At 36.0% G+C, this 21568-nt stretch overlaps 2 protein-coding genes across 3 annotated transcripts in view; one reads left to right on the top strand and one right to left on the bottom strand.

Annotated features, from left to right (window-relative positions):
• Positions 1 to 18895, top strand: ECI2 (enoyl-CoA delta isomerase 2). Of its 2 annotated transcripts, XM_039869423.1 has the most exons (10): positions 1 to 124; positions 2049 to 2211; positions 4741 to 4839; positions 5073 to 5261; positions 7068 to 7137; positions 9124 to 9226; positions 10001 to 10121; positions 16267 to 16356; positions 17753 to 17896; positions 18566 to 18895. In XM_039869423.1, the coding sequence occupies exons 1-10, from the start codon at positions 78 to 80 to the stop codon at positions 18719 to 18721; spliced, it is 1182 nt and encodes a 393-aa protein (XP_039725357.1). In that variant the 5' UTR covers positions 1 to 77; the 3' UTR covers positions 18722 to 18895. The 2 variants fall into 2 exon arrangements, with proteins under 2 accessions (XP_039725357.1, XP_039725358.1); XM_039869424.1 differs by lacking the exon at positions 17753 to 17896.
• Positions 18887 to 21568, bottom strand: part of LOC120607738 (uncharacterized protein C6orf201 homolog) — a 24132-nt gene continuing 21450 nt past the window's right edge. Inside the window, exon 3 of the mRNA XM_039869495.1 lies at positions 18887 to 19159. Within this exon, the coding sequence (XP_039725429.1) occupies positions 18907 to 19159 (253 nt within the window). The 3' untranslated portion in view covers positions 18887 to 18906. The remainder of the gene's footprint in view (positions 19160 to 21568) is intronic.

Here is a 21568-nt window from a genome sequence, read left to right on the forward strand (position 1 = left end):
AGCTTCCCTCGACCCGTCCTTCCCCATCACCTTCTCCTCTTAGTTTCCCTTTCCGCCTTCACGCTGGAGTCGCCGCTATGGCCCTGAGACTGGCAAAGCACTGGTGTCTGAGTGCCATCAGGAGGTAAGTGCTCAGCTCCATACCCAACGTCGCCAGCTCGATGCTGCGGCCCTTGCGGGAGCCGCCGCCCTCTCTGTTATCTTGTCTTCGTATCAACAAGGTTGTGCTTTTTGAGATGTTTTAAGGCGTGACATCAATCCTTCTGAAATGCGCACCTTCCTTGTCTGGGCCAGCAGCGATCAAGAGGGACGCGTCCTGAAGCCTGTGCTGCCCTTCTCGCCCCGCAAGTCCCCAGGAGGCCTTTCGCATCGGCGCTCTGGGCGGGTGTGCGTTTTCCATGGCCCCGGCCTTGAGCGCAGTCAGCTGACTGCCCTAGGTTGGAAATGTTCTTTGCTAAAGATAGAACATTTAAGCATGCCTTGCTTATTTGCGAACGCTATTGAAACGCAAGAACGCAAGCAGTTATCATCATGTCAGGTTAAACTGCTTTTTGGCAAATACTTCTGCTGTAATGTTAAATGGCAGGGTACACAAACCGTGTAAGAACCGAAAACGAATCTATGCGTAGGAAACAAGAAACCTCTGGAACATGGTGGTTTGCCTTGAAGTGGTGGAGTTATGAGTGACTTTCCCGATTTTATATATTAAACGGTCATTGTTGTAATTTTTTAAAAACTCACTTTATTTTAAAATAAATAAGTATGCACCATATTTTGTGAGAACTTGCACATTTAGGCCTTCCTTTCATTTTCTACTTGAAACTTGCCATGTGCCAAATTCATGTAGGATGCAGAGTTTTTCCGTAAAACAAACAAACAAACAAACATTCAATTACTTAGTATAAAACTTATTGAAGACCAATTTTATTGAATTACACACTAATATTTCAAGGTTTGAACCTAGAGTTCATCATACTTTACGAAAGTTATATTATTGCAAAGAAGGTGATACATTTGCTAGGTTTGGGCTTTAATTATAACTATTATTTTAATCATCTTTGATGCCATTAACTTTATTAATCAGGATCATCATTGTGAGCATCCATTTTTTTGCTTATGACCTGTGCACTGAATTTCCCCTCCCCTCTGCTAACTGTATGAGCTTAAAAACTTACCTGTTTGTGCTTGCTGTTTTCTGCTCCTGGCTGGCTGGTTAAAACATAGTGGAGTGAGGAGTAAGTCGTTGTTTACTCAGCTGGGCTTCACAAACTAGCTTCTTCAAGAGGTGGATTTCCCCCCAGGCAGATATCTCCACCTCACTAAGAAAGAAGTGGCTGTCTTGAATGCTAGCAACTGCTCATCTCTCCTTTTGAACATGTCTTATATCTTCATCCATTCTCCCTTTTCTGCCTGTGTGCATTTTGAGACATGCGTTTTCCTGAGTGAAGAGGAAAGGATTGATAATATTTTATACTTTGTTAATTAGTGACTATGGAAGCTGTTTCTGGATGGAGGGACACAAAAGACTACGTTCTTGCTGGGTACTTTACTGGTCTCAGTCTCCTGCTCTCATCTATCTTACATGCCTTTCACTTCTTGCCTGTGGCAAAATTTTCATATCTATTGGGCTCTGACTGCTTTTACATATACAGGCATACGTTGTTTTATTGCACTTTGTTTTATTGCACATCACAGAAAATGCATTTTTTACAAATTAAAAGCAAGAACCTCCACCAGCAAAAAGATTACAACTTGCTTTATTGTGATACTCACTTTATTGCGGTGGTCTGGAACCAAACCTGTAGTATCTCTGAGGTATGCCTGTATTTAATTGGAATTGCTACAGATAACGTTCTGGATAGTAGCATCTTGTTCTTTTAAAATTTCTACAGTCAGCTTCTGTATTGATTTCTTATCTGGGGATCATTTTGGAAACCACTGACCATTTGCAGCCAACTTTCTGGGGCAAGTATATGGAAAATATAGGGAAACAGCATTTTGATATATAAGAGTTGGGAATAATTAGAAATCAGTTTGCCTGTTTGTAGTCCACTGCAGGTCATTAGTTTCCCAGCACTTCAACTGCACGTGAGTGGAACAGCAATGAGAGCCGATCAGAAGGACTTTGAAAATGCAGTGACTCGGGTAAAGTTGTTGAAGAAGGATCCAGGAAATGAAATGAAGCTAAAACTCTATGCATTGTATAAGCAGGTAAATACCTAAGGTCTGATATAATTTAGAAACATTTTGAGCAGATGGTTCCTCGTGTATAGATATGCTGTATGTTTTACTAAAATTCAGCTTTAGTATTTTCGGGGTTTGTTTTACTGCCTTTCCTCTCAAAAAATGTGTTAACTTAAAAATAAAAAGCCAAATTGAGGGGCAACAACTATTTATTTGAGATCACAGAATTGCAATTTGGGGTACAGATTCAGGCAGAAACCCAAATTGTGTTCTGATTACAGGATGAAGGCAAAGGTTTTTTATGAGAAAAGGAAGGGAAATTATTATATGAATAGAGGAAATAAATTTCTATTCGTGCTAACAAACAATGATTCTTTAGCTATACATGACAGATTACTGATTCTATTTTCAGAAAAATATTCAAAATGACCAGTTCTTGTGATCAGGATGTCTACTTTCTTGTTAGTTTTACAATTGTTTGGAAGATAATATTGCTTTGTCCGAGTCTAAAGGTTACTTATTTTGCCAGTTCAAACATTCCGAAGGTTCAAAGGGCAATACATACAAGCAGTTTCTCTTCAATGGCTGCCATGCTTCTATTTTAAAATGGATCTACTTATGTCAGCTTTTCATAGTTATATACCTGAGTGTTTGTATATTGGACTTTCAAATGCTATTAAGCCAAAAAGTAACCCATCAGTACCACTCGAGAGTAAGAGGCTTAAAGGATGTAACCAAATGTATAGACCTCATTTGGCTGCTGATTAGAATAAATCAACTGAAAAAATTGTTTTGAGAAAATTGAGGAAATTTGGTTTTGGACTGAGTATTAGATGATGGTAGGAACTGTTGTTAATGATGTCATGGTTATATAAGGAAATATTGATATTTTTTAAGAGTGCATACTAAATATATAGGGGTGAAATAGTATGGTATTCAGGATTCAGTAAAATAATTAAAGCGAAAAAAGAAAGGATGGGAGAAGCAAGTATGGCAAAATATGGTAGTTGTTGAATTTGAGTGATGAGTATTAGGAATTCATTATAATATTTCACTTTTGTGTATGTTTGAAAATTTTTATAACAAAATTTAGAAAACTTAAGTCTTTAAGTTGCAATGTCAAAGGACTACTTTGGGAAGTCAGCCCCTCTGGGCTCCTGTGTATCATCTGTTTTTCTCTTCCTGTGATTGGTCTGAGCTTATCTTACTTTCATATAGGTATGTATAGTAAAGAATTTAACTTTGCCTCAAAAGAGGCCTGGCCTTTGCCCTTGGCTTTTGGGCAAGGTTCCCTTAGATTGCCTATTATCTAAACCTTTGAAATGCCATATCTGATAGTGTCTTTGTTTGCCTGGAGAGTCTAACAGTGTGATATAGAGTGAGGCTTTGGTTACGTATTCAATCATGCCTACAAAATGGAGTCCCAAATGAAAAGTCTGAACACCCAGGCTTGATCCCTGGTGATGATGCTCTATGTATGTTGTCACACATCAATTCTGGGAGAGGACACTGTCCTAACTCTGCAGTGGGGACAGGAGTGGGGTACTTCCCCAGACTTCACCTTATGCTTTTTCTCCCTTGCTGATATTAATCTGTATCCTTTCCTGACAATAAACTGCACCTGTGAGTATAACAGCTTTCAGTGAGCTCTGTGAGTCATTCTAGCAGATTGCCTCCCAGCCTTGCAGTTGACATCAGAAGCAGAGGAATTCTTGTGGACTATATTGCCTCTTAATTTTTCAGGTATCTAACTCTTGCAGTCACTTTTGTTTCTTTGTCAATAGAAAGTCAGCCTCGTTTACTACTGCCTTTGTTTTTGAAAACCTGTTTCTTCCTTCCTGTTTTAGCTTATTATGAAATTAAAATTTTTTTAATGTGGTTATTAAGTGGAATTATAAATTACCATTTCTGATATTTTATTCATCTCAAAATACTCACTCTATCTACCCTCAAACAAGTCTAGTTGCTTTTTGCTTTCTACTCACATGTCCTTTGGTTCAGTTTTGTAAGGGCCAGTGGCTCCGACAGCCCCACCGTGCTCCTTCAGCTACAACTCTGTTGTTCAATTACCAGAAATTTACCACTAAATTAGTGGTAATTTTTTGTCCCTTCGATTGGGCTTTTAGACTATACTTTGAGTTTCCAAATGTTTGTTGGCTGGTTTGTTACTTTTAGAGATTGTTTGCTTGAGTGTTTTAATGGTATGTGGAAAATGTGGTCATTAATATAAAACTAATGAACTATTAGAATTTTTGAGAAGTGCCTTCCATAACATTTATCTTGCATTCTTTTCATATGCAGGCAATTATAATTTATTTTAGGGATTCAAGCTAATGGCACGTTTTGCCTCTCTAATCTTTTTTCTATTGTTTGTGCATTTTTAACAACAGCATCAAAGAGAAGGCAAGGGGAAAGTTTATATCAATTTATGTAACCTTGTGGAAAGTATTTGGGAGGAAAGGCACATTCATGCTAGTTGTACATTTTATGGATCTTAAATATTAAGGCTCCAATTTGCAGGGACGTTGGCAAATAATTGCTTCTTTCCTTTCACAGGCCACTGAAGGACCTTGTAATGTTCCCAAACCAGGTGTGTTTAACTTGATCAATAAGGCCAAATGGGATGCATGGAATGCTCTTGGAAGTCTACCCAAGGTAAATTTACTTGTTACTTTGCTTTTATTTTACTTGCTGTACTCCTAAAGGAAGTTGGGTACTTCTCATTATCAATCCATTATAGATGGAGCTTTCAAGAGCTTGATGGAACTCTATTGAATCAGAACCTCTATTCTTTCTTCATTGCAAAGTGCTATTTTTTAGCGTAGCAAATTTCTTAAAATGCTTATTCGTTGACTATGGGCTGAAGTTATTTGTGATCTTCTTTTCAGGAAACTGCCAGGCAGAACTATGTGGATTTGGTGTCCAGTTTGAGTTCTTCGTCTGCATCCTCTAGCCAAGTGAAACCTGTGGCAGACAAGGAACAACAGGGAAGTGAGAACCTGGTGGTGACCTCTGAAAACGGCATCACAAAGATCATGTTGAACCGGCCCACCAAAAAGAATGCAATCACCACTCAGGTAGCATTACCTGCCCTAGGAGTTTGTTCTCCTTTTCTTTTCTTCCTTTGTCTCTTATACTTAAAAACTACAGTGTTTCAGCATCATTCTTATTTTTCTAATGTCTTGTTTGATTTGTGCAGGAAGATTAGTAATTGTGGCTACTTAATACAACAAAGTAGGGCATTCATCATTTAGAATTTGTAAGCTTCAGGCAGGTTCTACATGCCCAGAAGGCTTCCCAACTTTCCTAATGATGGAAGCACAGAGAAATTAATATAAATGGGACATACATTGATATGAGAGAATATGCATAGAAATTCTCTAAGGTTGGCATGGACCAGAAATATCCTCAAGTCGTTTAGACTTGAGAGTACTATTCTACCTACATGGAGCTTTATTTTTACAAGTAGAGGTAGAAAGGAGAGAAGGACTTCCTCATAAATAGATCATAACGCAGCTCTGCTTGAAATATGCTACTTCACAAGAGCAACTTTTGTCTTTGAATATGTCATTGAACTAGAATGATAATAAAAGTAAGCACTTCAGTCCTTTCCCCTTAAAAAAAATTATAGAGAATAAATTGGATGTGTAATGCTAAACTGGGAGTGAAATTTGAGAGGGCTATACCCTTTCATTGAGTTTATCATCTATATTGTAGTAGAAAGAACATACTAATTTAAAATAGTCTTAAATAAGAATTCCATGAAGCTGAATATGTGCCATTCAACTAATAAAACATTTGGTTCTCAAAATGGTGTTTCTTTTTGCCCTGACTCATTTTTGTATTATCATGGTAATAATAATAGTAACACTAGCTACTCTTTACAGAGTACCTAATTGTGCCAATACTTTCCACACAAAGCTTTGTTTAATTCTCACAAGGAACCTACTGTTGTTATTAGTTAGCAATAAAATAATTAGATTAATAACTTGCTCAAATTCACATAACTAATACTCAGGAAAACCTAACTTGAAACCCTGGTATATCCATCTCCTAATCCTGGCTCTTGCCAGTTACCCTGTCGTGCTATGTTATCATAACTATAATAATAATGGAATGACATCCTCATTTCCTTCCTCGATGGAAATGATTTCACCTTTATTCATATATTTTGTAAAGTCCATACATTTTCTTTTTCATTGTCTGTGTATCTGTAAATATCAGCCCTCTTCATCATCCTGTCCCACATTGAAGTCTCATCAGTGGTAGAAACTGGACCTGTTTTGAGCGCATTAAAAGCTATAACAACTACACAGCCAAGATTTTCAGAGATGTTGCTGATTTAAAATATTGGGCTGATTGTCTTTGACTATTGTTACATTGTCTTGGAAATCCCAGCCTTTTAACACTCATGAACGCTTCCCAGACTGCCTGGGACACTAATGTTCTTTCTTGAGGTCCCAACTGAAAAACTACTTCTAGGAAATCTTTCTCTGGCCACCTCTCATCCTGCCCACCCTAGATAAGTATCAGCACCTCTTCTGACCTCTTTCTACTTTGTACTTCCACTCATTTTAGAGCTATCCCCTGTATTAATTCCAAAAGCTCAAGGACTGTGTCTTATTTGTTCATTTTTGGAAAAAAAGTAGATATATCCCTCAGCATCTACTTTAGCACTAGGTACATAATGCAAGTAATTGTAAAATGAATTAAAACCTTTCAAGTGGATTGGGCAGCCTTTTTGGTTATGTAAATACAACCAACATAAATGTTTGGTATTTTGCAGAGAGTAGGCTTGCAGACTGACACTTAGTGAACGCACTGGGTGATGGTTATCATTTTCAGAGTTTCTTTCTTTTCCTTGTCTTTTCCCTTTCATTTAGATGTATCAGGAGATCATACTTGCACTCAAAGCTGCAAGCAAGGATGATTCGACCATAACTGTTTTAACAGGTAAGACATTTTCTTGGATTTCTTAATTAAATTTCTACTTGGAGGGATTTCCTACTAGATAGGAAAGTGAGTACATAAGCTTTAAGATCTTTTCCAATACTGAGATACTCAAATTCTTAAATATATGAAGAATATAACAGACACAAGATTGATATCTTTATCATGTTAAAAGCAGATGTAAATTGGTAAAAAAAAAAAAGTACTATTGATACTAAAATTGGATACTTACTAAAGGGAAAAGTCTTCTACAAGAAAGATAATCTTTGCAATATTAGTTGTAATTGTGAAAATGTAAAAACATCTACATGTGTTGTCATAATAGAATAATAAAACAAATTATAGAACATCCCCTAAACTGAATATTGCACAAGCATTAAAAATTATAATTATAAAGACCAATAATAAAGTGTTTAAGATATAATAAAAAAATTAATTATATTAGTATTGTGATTATAACTGGAAAATATGATGGATGCCCATGACATGGACTGATGAGAACATGGCAAATGAAAGTCATTGGATTTGGAAGGGGTACCATACATACTGGGCCTCAGGTCAGGACTTAGATCAACTTGAGCTTAAGTCTTGGCTTCACTCCTTCCTGTCTGTGGGTGATCTCTGCTTCCTGAATGGAAAGATGGTGTTTTACTAACCCCATTGAATGGCTGAGATGAGACATGAGATAAGGTAGGTAAGGGGCATGGCACACAGCAGACACTTGATAGAAGGTAGCTATTACTATTTGTTGGCGTGGCAGAAGCAGAAGTGATTTTGGTTTCTTTTAATTTTCATTAAAATTTATAAGATAAATATTGTCTAGAGATATCAGATAGTTTTTAGTTAAAAAAGGGGTTGGGGAGAGAAATCTAATAGCTACTTGAAGGAATGAATGAAAGGGACAAATTGAAGATGACTTTGGTATTTCATATGCCCAGGTAATTTAGGAGAATGTAGATAAGAAAAACAATAGTCTAGAAGTAGCATTGGTTAGATACAGAAGAAGAAAGTTTGATATTTTTAAAATTAACTATTTTTAATAAAAGTGTAATATAGGCACATGGTTTTAAAACAATCCGAAGAATATGAAAGGTACGTAATAAAACTAAATCTTATTCTCCCTGGAACCCCAATCCTGCTCCCTAAAAAGAAGACACACAAAAAAGTACATATTGTATGATTCCATTTAGATAAAGTTCTAAAACAGGTAAAACTAATCTATGGTGATTGAAGCCAGAAAGCCTCAGGACAGGGTGGGGGTGGTATTATATCTGAAAAGGAGCTTAAGGGAACTTTTCCTGGGGTGATGGAAATGTTTTATATTTTAGTTTTAGATAGTGATCACACAGGTATTTACAATTATCAAAAATCATTGAACCAAGTCTTTAAAACTGGTCATTTTGTATGTAAATTATAATTTTTTAAAGAAGAAAACACCTTCAATGGCCTTTTGAATGAAGGCAAAAGTTCTTAAGGGATCTGCGAAGCCTTGCATGCTCTATTCTGCCTCTCCTCATCCTACATCAGCTTCTTCCCCCTGGCTTTTTCTGCTCTCCCACAGTGGCACTTCTTTGGACTCATCGTAAACACAAGGGTTACCCCCTCCACAGAAACTTTGCATATGCTGTCCCTCTGCATGAATATGCTTTCCGCACTTTTTTTTCTAGCTAACCTTTCCTGTCCTTCAGATCTCAGTTCAGTTGTTCCTTCCTTAGGAACGTCCCGACCTAAGGTCCCTAATTAGACCGAACCCCCTGTTACATACTCATATCATCATCGTGGACTTCTCCTTTGTATCATAGTTGAATGCTATATTTATTTGTGTGTTTTTACATAAATGTTCAGCTTACTAACTAATCTGTAAATTAGGGCAAGAACCAGAGCTCGTTCACCAGTGTGTTTCCAGTGCTTGGCATAGAGCCTGGTACATAGTAGATACTCAATGATTATAGAATGAATGAATGGTGAGTTTGTTGATTTTATATACAGGAAATGGTGACTATTACTGTAGTGGGAATGATCTGTCTAACTTCACTGATGTTCTCTCAGGCGAGATAGAAGAGAAAGTGAAAAGTATTGCTATTTTACTGAGGTAAGAGTGACATTTGTCTTATCTTAGAGGGTTCATCCATATGCATCAAAGTGGTATTTAGTTGAACAAAAGTAAAATAAATATTTCTTTGTGTCAGTATAATTAACTGTGACTTTGAACAGGCATATTTCTCCTAACTGCCTCTATCAATGGGTGGGCATTCATTCTATCACTTAAATTTGTGTTACCTGTTCATTTTGCTGCTCTACATGAGATTTGATTGGAAAGCATAAAAGTAAACTATAGTAAATAAAGTAAATAAAATTCTCTCATATTGAGGCAGATGAATTTAGCAAATTCTTAGCTGGCCAGAGGAATGCATGACTTTCATTATTGCTAGTAATAGGAGGTTTTGAATAGTCTCAAAAAACACAGGATGTGAAGGCTCCTCTCTTTCTATCTCGTTTATTCCTGTTCAGTCTCTGATTCCCACTGAGCTGTAATATTGCAGCATATGCTCAGTCAGCCATCTTAAAATCTAAGTATACAGCTGGTTTATAACCCTAACTGTCTAGAATACAAGGTTTGTACCAAAGTCAAACGATAGGACTCACTATAGGATTATAGGACTCATTCTGTGAGTTTTCATCAAGTGCCATTCAAATGGGTGTCCTGAATGAATCTGGTGTTACAGACCAGTGAGGTGGCAAGAAAGAGAGGTACTGCTGGGTGATGTGAAAACACTCAACCTGGGCAGAACAATTTGTTATTGTCTTGCCTTTACTTCAGTAATGCTGCTTTGGAACAGTTAAACATGCTTTTGTATTTCTGTAGAGATTTTGTAGACTGCTTTATAGATTTCCCTAAGCCTCTGATTGCAGTGGTAAATGGTCCAGCTGTGGGAATCTCCGTCACCCTTCTTGGTCTGTTCGATGCCGTGTATGCGTCTGACAGGGTAAGTTAGCTCCCAGAAACTTATTAAGTAATGCAAATAAAAATGAGATCCTTTGAATTCTCCTTTGTCGTTGCTAATAGTAAACAGATTACTTGTGGTTTGTGGTTGAATGGACTAAATTTAAATTTTTCCCAAAGAATTAATCTAACTAATTTGACTCATTTTATTTTGAAATTTTAACTTGAATTTTTTTAAACACCAATATTGTGAATATGTGTCAACTCTTTTGGTTCTGTATTTTAATCAAATTACATAACAGTGATTCAGTTTTCATATCACTCTGAAGTAGTCTTGAGACTTTGAAAGTTATTATGGGGGGAGGGGGAGAAAGGATGGTATCTTTGCAGATAATGCACATGAATTATTTGATACTTTTTTTCCAACTTAATGAATTCTGGAATTTAGAATTTTAGAATAAGAAGGGGATTTCAGGCATTATCTACTCTAACTTCCTCCTTTGCAGAAAAGAAAACTGAAGTTCAGAAAAGTTACTTGCCCAAAACACAATTCAGCCTTGTGTTCACCATTGAATTATATAGATTTTAATTTCTATTCTAACCACAGTAGTAATATGTCATAGTAGAAAATTTTTTGAAAAATACGAAAAAGTACAAAGAAAAAAGTTAAAAATTATTCCTTATCTTACCACTCAGAGATGATTAGTGCTAACATTTGGGTTATTTTTTGTCATTATAATCAGATATGATGAACATTTATCTTAGAACTTTTACCCTAGAACTTTCACTGTAGAGCTAATAACCACGTCTAGGGTTATCTGATTTTTAGAGTGACTTTTGCTTATGTGATGGTAAGATTTGTTGAACTACAATCTGGTGGGAAAATTTGTGGATTTTACCACTGAAGGGATTCCTAGTTGTGTTTGGTGATATTTTCCCCACTGATAGATAGTACCATACATTAGGGTCCTTAACTCTTTGGTTTATCTTTTACTAGATTCCATTTAACATATTAATCTAATTCTTATTAGTAATTCTGCCATAAAAATAACAAATGAAATTCTAGGTGCTATGGTGCCTAACCTTTATAGGTGAAAGTTTCTGCTCAAGGGCAGAAATCAATAGTTTTTGGTCCCGTTCGATGTGTTAAATGACCAACTAATTGACCTGCTTTAAACAAGGCTGGTTTGAGGAGTTCCTGACATGAATTTGGGGCTCTCAATCTTCACTACTCCGAGGACAAATATCATTATATTTCAGTCTTGCCCTGATTCTCCCACTGTATTCAAAATGACTCATATACATCATTCTTTCAAAGATTTCTAGGACTTCCATCTTATGACATAAATTGGAATTAAAATTTAAATTAGAGAACATATATATATATATATATATATATATATATATATATATATATATATACATACACACACACACACACACACATTTTTTTTAAGTGCTAAGAGAGTTGGCCTAAAGTAAAATATTTAACAAATTGTGACCTCTGCTAAGAGTTCACCCACCTGAATTAAAACAAGGTTCGATTTAAAATCAGGGAAAGACACAAAAGAATGAACCAGTGGTGAGGAATTTATTTTGTAGGATTTATCATTACTAGCTTCATGAATAAATATGATATTAAGTGTGAGTTAACATTTAACCCATGAAACCAAATTGTTCTTTATTATGGGCAATAGTTAATGCCTACTAGTTTCTCTTTCAGCAAATGGTACATTTTCTCTGTGAGTTAATAAAAAGGTAGAAATCATAAAAATAATAAATAATTGAATACTCACTATGTACTAGACACTTGATGCACATTGTAATATTCACTTAAAGCACACAACAGTCCTATAAGATAGGTACTCATCCCCATTTTACAGATGAGGAAACTGTTGCACAGAGAGGTTAAGAAACTCCGAGTCACTAAGTAGTCTGATGCCAGAACATCAGACTAAACCCTTGACTACATCTACTGCTCCATATCTGAAAATAAGCTAAGTGCTTACTTATAATAATGCTTATAAATAAGTTAAATGCTGCTTATTGTCAGTTTTGGATGTACCTGTTTGCGGCCCCTTTGCAATGGTTGTTGTTTTATTCCAGTTCACTGCTATGTTCCTTAGACTGTGACTTCTGAGTATATTTTCCTTGAATAAGCTTTCTTTTGGGGGAGGGAGGAGAAAAGATAGGTGACATTTAATTACTTTTTACCTTATATTTTTATTTTGATTTATATGCTGCATACATTACCTTCTTATATCTTCTAGTAATATTGATTAAAATAAAATACCATATCCGATTATGGAAGGAAATTATTCAGCAAGGAAATGAAGCCAAAATATTGTTTACATACTGTCAGTGATCATCCAGAAACACACACAGGTAGTTTTGAAATGTATTTAAAAAGCTAAAAATGACTATATTTTAAATAATCAATATTGAAATAATTTCTAATATTTAAAGCTAATCAAAAAAATCTCTGGGACAAAATCAAGACAAATGACCGATTAAAGAAAGTTTCAACTCACATCATAAAGGCTACTCTCTCTAATTTTTTTAAAAATAAGTCTAAAAAGTTGTAGGTTAACTTAATAGAAAAATGGGCAATGGTGAGGCATAAATAGCACACAGAAAGTAAAGTATAAATGGCTCTTAAAAACTTACAAAAAAGACACCATTAAGAAAATGACTTGTAATCAGAGTATGTAAAGAACTCTTACAACTCAATAATAAAAAGGTAAACAATCTAACTTGAAAATAGTGGGCAAAGTACTTGTAACAGTTACTTCACCAAAGAAGATAATACGAATGGCTAATACATGAAAAGATGCTCAACATTATGAATTGTTAGGGAAATATAAATTGAAACCACGGTGAGACAGCACTACACACCTACTAGAATGGCTCAAGTTCAAAAGACTGTTAACAACAAGGTTCAGCAAGGATGTGGAACAATTGGAACTCACACACTGCCGATAGGAATTTAAAATGGTACACCACTCTGGAAAATAGTTAAGCAGCTTCTTGTAAAGTTAAAGCATATGTTTATCACACAACCGAGCAATTCCACCCCTAGGTATTTACCCAAGAAAATTAAAACATATGTTCTTGCAGAGGCATGCACACAAATGTTCATAACATCTTCAATTATAATAGCCAAAATATTGGAAATAACATCAGTGGCTTCAATTGATGAATGGAAAAACAAATTATGACACATCCATACAATGAAATGCTACTCAAAATAACAAGGAACAGACTACTAATACATGCAACAACATGGTGACTCTCAAAAGCCCTATGCTGAGTAATATTCCATTGTATATATGAACCATAATTTCTTTATCCAGTCATCTGTTGATGGACATTTAGGTTGCTTCCATATCTTGTCTATTGTAAATTGTGCTGCCATGAATATTGGAGTGCCTAGATCTTCATGAATTGTTTTGGTTTTCTTTGAATAAATACCCAGAAATGCAATTGCTGGGTCAAGAGGTATATACATTTTTAATTTTTTTCAGAAACCTCCAGACTGTTTTCCATAGTGGCTGTACCAATTTGTAATCCCACAAACAATGTATGAGGGTTCCCTTTTCTCTGCATCCTCGTCAACACTTGTTGTTCTTTGATTTATTGATGATAGCCATTCTAACAGGTGTCAGGTGATATCTCATTCTGATTTTAATTTGCATTTGTCTGATGATTAGTGACCTTGAGCATCTTTTCATCTGTCTATTGGCCATCTGTATTTTCTCTATGGAGAAGCATCTGTTCAAGTCTTTTGCCCATTTTTTAATTGGACTGTTTGTTTTTTTTGTTGTTGAGTTATATGAGTTCTTTATATATTTTGGATATTGATCTCTTATCAGATGTATCATTAGCGAATACCTTCTCCCAATCAGTCGGTTGTCTTTTGTTTTGTTGATGGTTTCCTTTGCTGTACAAAAACTTTTTAGTTTGATATAGTCCCATTTGTTTATTTTTTCTTTTGTTTCCCTTGCCCAGGGAGATGTATCTGAAAAAAAATTACTATTAGCAATATCAGAGTTTACTACCTATGTTTTCTTCTAGAAGTTTTATGGTTTCAGGTCTTACCTTTAAGTCTTTAATCTATTTTGAGTCTATTCTTGTATACAGTGTAAGAAGGTGGTCCAGTTTCTTTTCTTTTCTTTTTTTTTTTTGCATGTACCTGTCCAGTTTTCCCAACTTGTTGAAGAGTCTACCTTTACCCCACTGTATATTCTTACCTCCTTTATCATATATTAAGAGAGTATATAAGCATGGATTTATTTATAGGCTCTCTATTCTGTTCCATTGATCAATGTATCTGTTTTTATGCCAGTACCATGCTGTTTTGGGTACTGTAGCCTTATAGTATAGTTTGATATCAGGTAGTGTGATACCTCCAACTTTGTTCTTTCTCAAGATTGTCATGGCTATTCGGGGTCTTTTATGGTTCCATATAAATTTTAGGATTATTTGTTCTAGCTCTATGAAAAATGCCATAGGTATTTTGATAGGGATTGCATCTACTCTACGCTATAGGTAGCATGGCCATTTTAATGATGTTGATTCTTCTACCCATGAGCACAGTATATGCTATTTACCCAAGCACAGTATATTCTATTTATTTGTATCTTCTTCAATTTCTTTTTTCAATGACATAATTTTCTGAGAACAGGTCTTTACCTTTTTGGTTAGATTCCCAGGTATTTTATTGTTTTCAATGCAATTGTAAATGGGATTGTTTTCTTAATTTCTCTTTCCAAAAGTTCATCATTGGTGTATAAAAATGCCACTGACTTCTAAATATTTATTTTGTAACCTACTACTTTACTGAATTCATTGATCATTCTAATAGTTTTTTGGTGGACTCTTTAGGGTTCTCTATACATAGTATCATGTCATCGGCAAATAACGAGAGTTTTACTTCTTCCTTTCCAATTTGGTTACCTTTTATTTCTCTTTCTTGTCTGATTGCTGTGGGTAAGACTTCCAATACAATGTTGAGGAGGAGTGGTGAAAGTGGGCATCCTTGTCTTGTTCCTGATCTTAAGGAAGATGTTTTTAGCCTTTCCCTGTTGAGTATGATGTTAGCTGTAGGTTTGTCATATATGGACTTTATTAGGTTGCGATGTTTCCTCTATTCCTACTTTACTGAGAGTTTTTATCATAAATGGATGCTGGATTTTGTTGAACACTTTTTCTGCATCTATTGATATGATCATATGGTTTTTATCTTTTGATTTGTTAATGTGGTGTATCACATTAATCGATTTGTGGATATTGTACCTTATGGTTCATATATACAATGGAATATTACTCAGCCACTAAAAAATGAAATCCTACCGTTTGCAATAACATGAATGGACCTAGATGTTATTATGCTGAGTGAAATAAGACAGAGAAAGATAAATACCATATGATTTCACTTAAATGCGGAATCTAAGGAGCAAAAAGAACAAACTAATCAAAAAGAGACTCAAATATAGAGGACACTTTGGTGATGGACAGAGGGAAGGAGGTATTGGGGGACTGGGATGAAGGTTTAAAGAAGTAAAAATTAGTAGTTGATAGATAGTCATGGGGATGGGGAGCACAGCATAGGGAATGCAGTTAGCATAAATATATTAACTAGGTGGAAAACCAGAGGAGAGAAGGAGCAAGTAGGGGGATCATTTTATCAACTATGGAAATATCTAACCAATGTAGTGTATACTTGAAACTAATAAAATAAAAAAATTTTTTTAAAAAGAATAAATCTACATGACTGAAAAAAAAAGCCTTATGCTACAGACAAAAGCCTGCAAAAGGACAAAAGGCTACACAGTGTATGATTCCATTATATAACTTTCTAGAAAAATCAGAACTGTAGTGATGGAAAACAGATCAGAGGTTGCTTGCGGGTAAGAGGAATGGATTACTGTGGAGAGACACAAGGGAACTTTTGCTAGTGATGGAAATATTCCATATTTTGATTGTGGTGGTGGCTAGATAACTGTATACATTTATTAAAACTCATTAAACTGCATACATTAAAAGAGTAAATTTTGTGCATGTGTAATACTGCAATCATCCCAATTTTTTTTAAAAAAACTTTCTCAACTGAGTATTGTGAGGTTATAGACAAATTATTTTTTTTAATCACATCAAAAAAATATTTTTATTTTTTTTCTTTCAAATAGGCAACATTTCATACTCCTTTTAGTCACCTAGGCCAAAGTCCAGAAGGATGCTCCTCTTACATTTTTCCGAAGATGATGGGCCCGGCCAAGGTAACCTTTGAAAACCTTAAAAATAAATTTTAATAAGTCATCTCTATTCCAAAAGTAATTCCATACCCTCTTTTCTTTCTCTCGATAATACGGACAAAAGAGAAGCAAATGTTCTGCTTCCCAACTTTTAAGAATTTTAAATATACAGGAACCAGGCCAAGGGAAATGTCTGGTATGGGGGAAAATAAGAAACTCTTTCTACAGCTCCCACAACTAGAAACTGCTCTTTCAGCTGACTGCCCAGTGCTTGCTGAATTGAAGGTGGCACAAGGCTTCATTTTCCGCAGTTGGGTGGCATTAGTCAGGTGAAGGACTAGGGCTGTGCCTGCCTCCTTTGCTCTCCTGAGCTCATTCCTCCACTTAATTTCTTCATGGATAAGCATTATCCACTGAAAGTGCAATGACATATTTACTTTCAGAATCATGTGAAGTACCATCAGATGTGAGGCTTCATGGCGGTTTACCACTCCTAGTCACAAGAGTCTTTTCATCAGCCGATTTTACCAGGGTATTAAGGCTCCTAGAGTGGCTAAGTGACTGCTCAGATCTATCACTGTGTGTATGGAAACATAATTGCCCACACTGTGTGTGCGTGACTCCAAGCGGATTATGACAAGACTAGAGAGCCAGGGGATAGGGAAAGGTTTAGCAAACATTCTTCAGGATCTGAAAGCGGGAAGTGGGAATTGATCCTGTTTTCATTGCTGTTAGGTTTTTGTTGTAAATATGTATATTTTTAAATCTTTTTATTCTGTCACATATCCTGCATTGTTATATAGATTCTAACTTTGAAAAGTTGGGCCGAACCAACCCTAAAGCTTAGAGCATTTGGCCATCAAGTCGTCTTTACTTTTCTGGAAAAGAAATTGCAAATATAGAGAAATATCCATTTAATGACTTCAATTTTGTTAGAAGCTGAAAGTTAGTCTTCACGTTCCTTCGGTCAAATAGAACTAATTTGAGTACCTGTGCAGGTAAAAGAAAACCATCAGAGCTAGATCACAGGGTAGACTTTCCAGGGAAGGGAATTTTGAAACTTAGGGTTTTGCAAGATTGTTTGGCATTTCCTATGACCACAATTTTTTTCCCCTTTTTAAAAAGTAATTGTTGATAGTGTGTAAAACAGAAAATCATAGCTTCCATGGGTTATAAAATCAGAATCTGCTTCAGGTCATTGCCGTCCCAGGTTCCTTGCTCTTGACTCTCCAACATAGACACACACAGAAGTAGCAAGCTCCACAAACGTTTTAAAAAGCCTAGGTGGTCTCAACACGCAATTTGCAAGCCATTGCCTATTGAGGTTATCAGTTTCTTCCTATGTCTGCTGAAAGCAGTTAATTCCAAAGTTAACTGAGCCTTGTTTCATTAATTTCTTAGTCTTGCTTTTACATTTCAGGCAAAAGAGATGCTTATTTTTGGAAAGAAGTTAACAGCAGGAGAAGCATGTGCTCGAGGACTTGTTACTGAAGTTTTTCCCGACAGTACTTTTCAGACAGAAGTTTGGACCAGGCTGAAAGCATATTCAAAGCTCCCCCCTAATGTTAGTATTCTTTTTTTTTTTTTTTTAACTTATAGGAACCATGGAAATAATTTATTTACCTTAAGAGAATCACAAAGCAATCACAAAGATAAGACTTATCTTGGTTGGCTTTAAGCCCATCTAAATTTGAGATTAAAAATAACCATAATGTTAGCAATACTGATTTTTACAAAACTTAACAAATAGACATTTCATTTCTAGGATATGAAGGTATAAGGGCAGTTCTTTCTAGGGATAACTTTTAGGAGGATGGCAGGCGATATGACAGACAGCATTTGCCAAGCACTTTCATTCTCAAGTGTAGGTAGAAACCAGATAAGATAGGTTAACTTTTAGGAGATTCTTACCATGTAACACTTTCATTTTTATATGTGTTAGATAGTGACTGATTGCTCTTATATTTTTGCTGTTCAAAATGTGATCCTTGAACCAGAAGCTTTAGTTTTTATCTGGAGCTTTTTGGAAATGTGTGATCACAAGCCCTGTCTAACACCTGCTAAGATGATTTGTGTGCCCATTAAAGTTAGAGAAGTACTGGCTTACATTACACACTTGTCTTAAGGTATAATCAGATTAGATGAACAACGAAGAAACAAGAATCAAAATTATAGAATAATCCCACTCATATTAGAATACCTCTTAACCTTATTGTTGGTTTTGTTTATTCAGGCCATGAGAGTTTCAAAACAGATCATTAGAAATATGGAGAAAGAAAAGTTACACGCTGTTAATGCTGAAGAAGTTAGTGTCCTCCAGGAAAGGTGGCTGTCAGACGAATGCATAAATGCAGTCATGAACTTCTTATCCAAAAGAGCAAAACTGTGATGACCACTGTTACAAAGTTAAACATTTCAAAGGAAAGGCTGTGCTATAATCTCTGATTTTCAATACTTTAACTAACTGAATAAGCTTCACTATGTCTTTTTACAATGATAAAATATCACTTATAATTATTATATTTTACTAGAGCCCCGATGAGAAATAAATTATGTAAAACAAGCTTTAAGAATTTACAGAGTTTTTTGATAACAGAGTCTTACGTCTTTCGACATGAAACGTTGTTGCCAGGAACAATGAAACATCGTGCCAGGGATCCTGCTTTGAAAAGCACTCACAGCATTACAAGCTGAAGTCATGTTCTCAAACACCACTATAGCACTTTGCCGTCCACAAAGGTCAACTGACCTAATTGGCCCAAACACAGACAGCTTCTGGATTACTGACCGAAGATCTTCAGTGGGTTGCATGTTCTTTTTCAGCCATCTAGCAAGGGATCAAATGGAGCAGTAGTATTACTAGAAAATAAATAAGAATCCTAGTTTCATTTTTTATCATAATTTAATAAAATGGCATGAAGGGAAAATTGGGTTATTTCATTAGAAAGTAGTGTTCTGTATTACTAATTATTTCCTTATTTATTACATAGTCTTTATTCTTGTTTAACTTGATGCTTTAAAAAGGCATACTTGCAAGCTGCCTTAACCTTGCAACTCTGTTATGAGTACTGCCATATATATCAGTTGAAAAAGGGTGAGGGTATAATTCCAATGGCTGAAAAGTTAACATAAAATATTTTGCTTTTCTAAATATCCCCCCTTTTTTTTAACCTTCCTTCAAGCATCGGCATCTAGATAGCCAACCTGCCAGCCCTCTAACTTTTTAGTTCTTAATTTTTTTATTGCAGTAATTCTAATCCAAAATGTTTACTCTTGTAGAATATATATGAATAGTAATAATTAATAATGTTTATAGAGCACTTGCTGTTTGTTACTACTGCTTAATGCCCATAGTCACATTTTATTCTCAAAACACAATGCCAAAAGTTAAAAATGAAATAAGGGCTGTTGCTACTACCATTGTACAAATAGAGATCCAGAGGCACAGAGATATAAGTAGCTTTTCCAGAGTCAAAGTAAGTGTTCCAGAGTTCCAGTTCCACTGTGTCACCATGAGCCAACTACTTCCTATCCCTCCCACTAATTTCAGTTTAAATCTCTCAACAAAAAAAAGAAAAAAACAATTTGAGGATGCTGAAATTAAAAGCCAATGAGTGTGTTGGGGTATCAATATGGAGAAGCATCTGCATAGGGATGAGTTTATCACACTGTAGAAAACAGAGAAACAATTGCTGAGATTGCTCTGCTGAACACTTTACTTTTGCCTAAAATGCAGACTGTGTTGTGGAGTAGTACAGTGGTGGCCATGATGTGGCTGGCTAAATAAAATTTGAGGTAAAGAAAACATATTTCTAATTAAGAAAAGGATCCCCTGGGGCCTAAAGAGGGAGTGAGTGGAGAATCCCAGAGTAGAGAGAGGAAGTATCTTCCCCTAATTCTGTGTAGGAATTCACACAAGTCTCAGGTCCATGAGTGGGACAGACTCAAGTCAACGCATTAAAGGCTTTGAAAACTGAACTGGAATTTTAAGCACCACACACACAGGATCAAGAGAGAGCCTGTAGTCTGATTTAACCATGTTGATTACTCACTAAAACAAGACAACATTCTCCAGACGATTATAACAGGACTCACAAATATCAACATTCTCCAGATAATTTCAACAGGAGCCAGGGTTATACAACATATTTACAATGGCCGTGATACAATCTAGTTGTTTGACATACAAAAGATCATAATAATGTATACACTCTCTGGTGAAGAAAGGCAATACAGGTCAATCCTGAGATGACTTAAATGTTAGAATTGTAATCTGAAGGCTTTAAAGCAGTTCTTATAATCATACTCCACAATAAAGAAAAATGCACAAGGAGTGATGTAAACACTTAAATTTACAAAAGTAGGACATCTATAATCCAACACAGGCTCAACACACAAACACATTTGAGGGATCCACACATCAATACACCTGAAGGTGGGCGTATTGCAATGTGTAGGGGAGGTAGGACATGGGGCAGGACAGGGACAATGTCCACAGATGCAGTTTGGCAGCTGCTGTCGCTCTAGCCAATGTGGTAGTGGTAGAGGAGTCACGGTGTGGCCCCCACACTGCAATCCACAGACTATGGCCCAGCAGAGAGTAAGAGGGGCAGAAGCAACATTAGTACCCAAGAAGCCACTCCTTCCACCATTGCAAGGAAACCCAGTAGCAGCAGTGGAGAGGCACCAAATAGCACAGAGGCCATTTGTAGTAAGTAGGCAGTGCTGTGGACTTGTGAGCCCGGCTCTCCCCTGTCCTCCACATTCCCCCACCACAGTGGTGGTGCCCCAAAGCCAAGGTGATGTAGACATAGTGGAGAAATACACCACCCTATCACCCAGTAATCAATTTTCATGACAAAAGTGACACCCCTCCCACCATGATCCCAGAGACATAAGTAACAGATAAAACAAAAATTTGCACTATAGCATCATCTACTGGAAAACAAAAGAAAGACCTGTAATTATCAAACTGTTGAATTGTTAAGATCAAAACAGTAACTGCACAAGAACCTAGTACTTCAAATGTGCCAGCAGAGGAACTATACATCAAGAAACATGGTAATGCAAAAGGAAAATGACAAGTCTCCAGAACCAAACTCAAAATCATGGAAGATTGATTTAAATGATAGAGCATTCAAGATAGCCATTATGAGGAAACTCACAGAGATACAAGAAAACTCAGGCAATTCAGTGAACTCAGGAAGAAAATTAATGAACAAAAGGAATATTTCAC

This window comes from Pteropus medius, unplaced genomic scaffold (genome assembly GCF_902729225.1).
Source record: "Pteropus medius unplaced genomic scaffold, Ma_sr-lr_union100, whole genome shotgun sequence".
Lineage (NCBI taxonomy): Eukaryota > Metazoa > Chordata > Mammalia > Chiroptera > Pteropodidae > Pteropus > Pteropus medius.

Bases quoted from the DNA above. Each gene is read 5' to 3' on its own strand.
- ECI2 (XM_039869423.1), top strand. From the start codon at position 78: ATGGCCCTGAGACTGGCAAAGCACTGGTGTCTGAGTGCCATCAGGAG. The intron at 10,122-16,266 runs GTAAGTTAGCTC...TCTTTCAAATAG, and splicing joins CCGTGTATGCGTCTGACAGG to GCAACATTTCATACTCCTTT. The intron at 17,897-18,565 runs GTTAGTATTCTT...TTGTTTATTCAG, and splicing joins ATTCAAAGCTCCCCCCTAAT to GCCATGAGAGTTTCAAAACA.